This window comes from Coffea eugenioides, chromosome 1 (genome assembly GCF_003713205.1).
Source record: "Coffea eugenioides isolate CCC68of chromosome 1, Ceug_1.0, whole genome shotgun sequence".
NCBI classification, from domain to species: domain Eukaryota; kingdom Viridiplantae; phylum Streptophyta; class Magnoliopsida; order Gentianales; family Rubiaceae; genus Coffea; species Coffea eugenioides.
Genome location: NC_040035.1, coordinates 2,993,360 through 2,997,067, shown reverse-complemented (window position 1 = coordinate 2,997,067; position 3,708 = coordinate 2,993,360). Strand labels below are relative to the sequence as shown.

At 41.0% G+C, this 3,708-nt stretch overlaps 1 protein-coding gene across 1 annotated transcript; it reads left to right on the top strand.

Annotated features, from left to right (window-relative positions):
* LOC113765452 (protein FAR1-RELATED SEQUENCE 5-like) lies at nucleotides 1-2,732 on the top strand. Its single transcript, XM_027309642.1, has 2 exons — nucleotides 1-2,225; nucleotides 2,489-2,732. The coding sequence occupies exons 1-2, from the start codon at nucleotides 1-3 to the stop codon at nucleotides 2,730-2,732; spliced, it is 2,469 nt and encodes an 822-aa protein (XP_027165443.1).
* The last annotated feature ends 976 nt before the right edge of the window (nucleotides 2,733-3,708 follow it).

Below are 3,708 nucleotides of genomic sequence, written 5' to 3'. Positions count from 1 at the left end.
ATGGGGCAGGATGGGGTGCTTAAAACTCATGACATGGTGCAGGAAACAGAGAAGGGAAAAATGGGGATGGATGGTTGCGGCAGGTTAATGTCATTTGACCTTAACCAAGAACCTGAGTGTGACCGAGACACATGCAGTGAAGAAAGCGGTGGTTCAATAGGAGGACACGAAGATGAGGAGGCAGATGAATTGGTGGGCGCAATAGGCGTGGATGACGTAATGAAATTAACATTTGACACGGAAGAAGCTGGGGAATTTTATAATTTGTATGCGAAACTAAGCGGATTTGGGATTCGTAAAAGTAATGCCAAACGAGATGAAGATGGCATTTCAAGATTTAGAAAATGGGTATGTTGCTGTGAAGGTTATAGGAATGAAAAGTGGTTTAATTATGAAGACCGGAAAAGAGAAGCAAAAGCAATCACAAGGACCGGGTGTGGGGCTTGCTTTCGCGTGAAATATGACACAGAATCGGTAAAGTATGTGGTGACACGTTTCATTATGGAGCACAATCACCCGCTGGCATCAGAGGCAAGTGTGCAACACCTTAGGTCGCATAGAAAAGTGAGCGATGCAGAATATGCGCAGGCAAAAAGTCTAAAGTTGGTTGGGGCCAGAATATGCCAGATAATGAAACATTTTGTTATCAAAGCCGGAGGGTATAGTAACGTGGGATTTTGCATTAAGGATCTGTATAACCGAATGGACGAGGAACGTAGAAAAGATATTTTTAATGGCGATGCAGAAGGGGCACTTGGGTTCTTGGCAGCGAAGAAGGATGCCGATGACATGTTCTTTTATAAATATCATGTAGATAACGAAGGAAAATTGGCAAGGTTGTTTTGGGCAGATTCTAAATCTCGTGTGGACTTCAGTGTATTTGGAGATGTATTGGTGTTTGATACAACATACAAAACAAATAAATACCGCAAGCCACTAGTTGTACTTGCAGGGGTAAACAACCATTTGAACAGTACTATTTTCGGCTGTGCACTGTTATCAGATGAGAGGATTGAAACATATGAATGGGTGCTAAGTACATTTGTAGAGGCTATGAAAGGTAGAAAGCCAGTAGCAGTGATGACAGATGGGGACAGTGCAATGCGAAGAGCGATAAAGAATCTTCTCCCGGATGCTTGTCACAGGCTATGTTCGTGGCACTTGCATAGGAATGCACGGAGTAATATTCGCTGCGAGGAGTTTAATAACAGGTTGTATGACCTGATGGCGAGAAAGTTTAGCACTCTTGAGTTTGAGGATCGCTGGGCTAGGTTAGTTAATGAATGTGGGGTGGTAGAGAATGAGTGGGTGAAGAAGTTGTACCGTAGGAGAAGGTTATGGGCAGAGGCCTATTTACGCGGTCATTTTTTTGCAGGTATGAGAAGCACTCAAAGGTGTGAGAAAATGAATGCTTTTTTGAATGAGTACTTGAATGAAAAAATGCGACTATATGAATTCGTTAGAAGTTTTGATTTGGCAATAGCATGGCTTCGACATACTGAGAGCAAAGCAGTTCACACAAGCGAAAACACAAAACCAGTCTTAACCACAATCCTGCCCGAATTAGAGGGGAGCGCAGCGGTGGTGTTTACAAGGAATGTGTTCTTCATGGTGAGGAAGCATTTGAACAGGCAGGGACTTCTAATTTCTGAGGGCTGGAGCGAGGATGGAGGGAGTCGTACATATTATTACTCGAAATATGGTGGACACGAAATTAGTTGGAGGGTGGTTTATGATAGGTCAATGGAGAAGCTAATCTGCTCTTGCATGAAATTCGAGTCAAAGGGGATTCCTTGTGCTCACATGTTTCGCGTGATGGTGGTAGAAGGAATGAACAGGATCCCAGAAGCATGCATTTCGAAGCGGTTGACAAAGGGAGTTTACAGTACTAATAATGGAATGAAAGCATTTGTTGCAGACGAACAGCTGACACAAATGGCCAGATATGGCACTTTAAAGTCGAGCTGTAATAGTATGTGTTACTATGCGTCCTACATGGATGATGCGTTTAATGACCTGCAGCAGATGTTTGACAAGCATTCTGTGGACCTAAAGGAGAAGTGGATTGAAAGTGGATATGGGGGAGACGGATTTGCAATGGATTCAAGAGTGATGAACGATAGAAGTAGAAGAACATTCGGGCTGTTAGATCCCAGGGTGTCCCGGTGTAAAGGTGATCACAAGCATGCAGAAACAAAGAAGAAAAGAAAGTGTGGTCATTGCAGGTACTATCGAAAATGCATACGTAGTTATAAGCAATTTGTTAATTGATAAAATACATGAAGTGGACAGTGAAGGTAATAATTATTATGTGGGTATTTTTGAACAGTAGCAAATAAACACATAATTGAAAGTGCATACAAAGTATACAAAGTTATTGGCAGTGCAAGAAAGTTGAAGTGGTGTAATGTTAGCAATGTGCTTAGTTGACGTGGTTACTTGCAGTCACAAATGATTTGACATGTGATATATGGGTTGAAGATTGCAGGCAGGCCACAACCAACGAACATGCCCATACAAAAAGAATTCGCACAACACAGCAGTTCATGATGATCATATGGAAAATTGTTTGGATGAATCGCTGGAAAAATCAATTGAAATTGGTACGGGGTGGAGCGACTCAGGCGAATGGAGAGGACAAGCATTTGCACCACAAGCATGCGGTAGCGGTGGAAGGGACACAGGTGACCAACAAAGAAGTCCAGGAGAAAGATGAGGCACAACTGCTGTGATGGTTCGGTTTGCAGTTACGCAATAAATAAGGCAGGTTTTGGTGAGTAGAGGTGCAAGAGTATTGAAGGTTGCTAGCTAGGTCTAGATGGGTAAGTCACTGTAGTTCCACCGAAGGCGTCATGCACAGAAGGATCACAAGATGCATGACTGTCATGGTTGCGTCGTAAGCACTGTTGTAGCAAATAGTGCTGCTGCACTTGGTTAATAGGAGAGAGTAAGTAGTTGACAAATTGTGTATTACGGTCCTTTTTTGTAAATAGGAAATTAAGTGGAAGCGTATGTTGCGCAAAATCTCTTCGTGGAATAGACGTTTTCCGAAGTGGCTACTTGGGAATCATCTTCAGTTGCCCAGGTTTTGTAAACTGGTGCCTTACGCTGCTGCTATAAACTGCTTTTACGATATGGGCTGTTTGTTCGTCTCCTTGCTATCCTAACCAATGACCGTAAGGCCCAACGCCTTTTGTTTTGCCCATCGTTCCATTCTGGTGTAGGAACAGTAACTTTTGTTTCTCCCCATCTATTTTCATTGCTCACAATGCTTATGCGTCTCTTCAGTGCACCAATGACAATGGTATTATATATGTATTATATATGTATATTAATTTATGCAATATAATTAATATTATGAATTATACATATCTACTAATAGAAATTATTAATTAGTTCGAATAAGTTTAAGAATACATTTGTACTAATATATTTAATTAGCCAATAACTATCAGTTACGATTAATATTTTTTACATCATTTGTACATTTCCATTGGAGTTTACTATTTTACGTAACTTGTTGGCACACGATTAATGAATTTCTTATTATAACAATTATGCAATGTCCGCGTCATGTCCGTAATCTAAATTGCTATTAACATGTTGAAAAAATTCCACATGTTTACTGACACTCCATCCGAACAACTTTGATACCTCTGATGCTTTTTTGGTGACATAGTTAAACAAAAATTGGTATACCCTGTTGGA

Bases quoted from the DNA above. Each gene is read 5' to 3' on its own strand.
- LOC113765452 (XM_027309642.1), top strand. From the start codon at position 1: ATGGGGCAGGATGGGGTGCTTAAAACTCATGACATGGTGCAGGAAACA. The intron at 2,226-2,488 runs GTACTATCGAAA...TGAAGATTGCAG, and splicing joins AGAAAGTGTGGTCATTGCAG to GCAGGCCACAACCAACGAAC.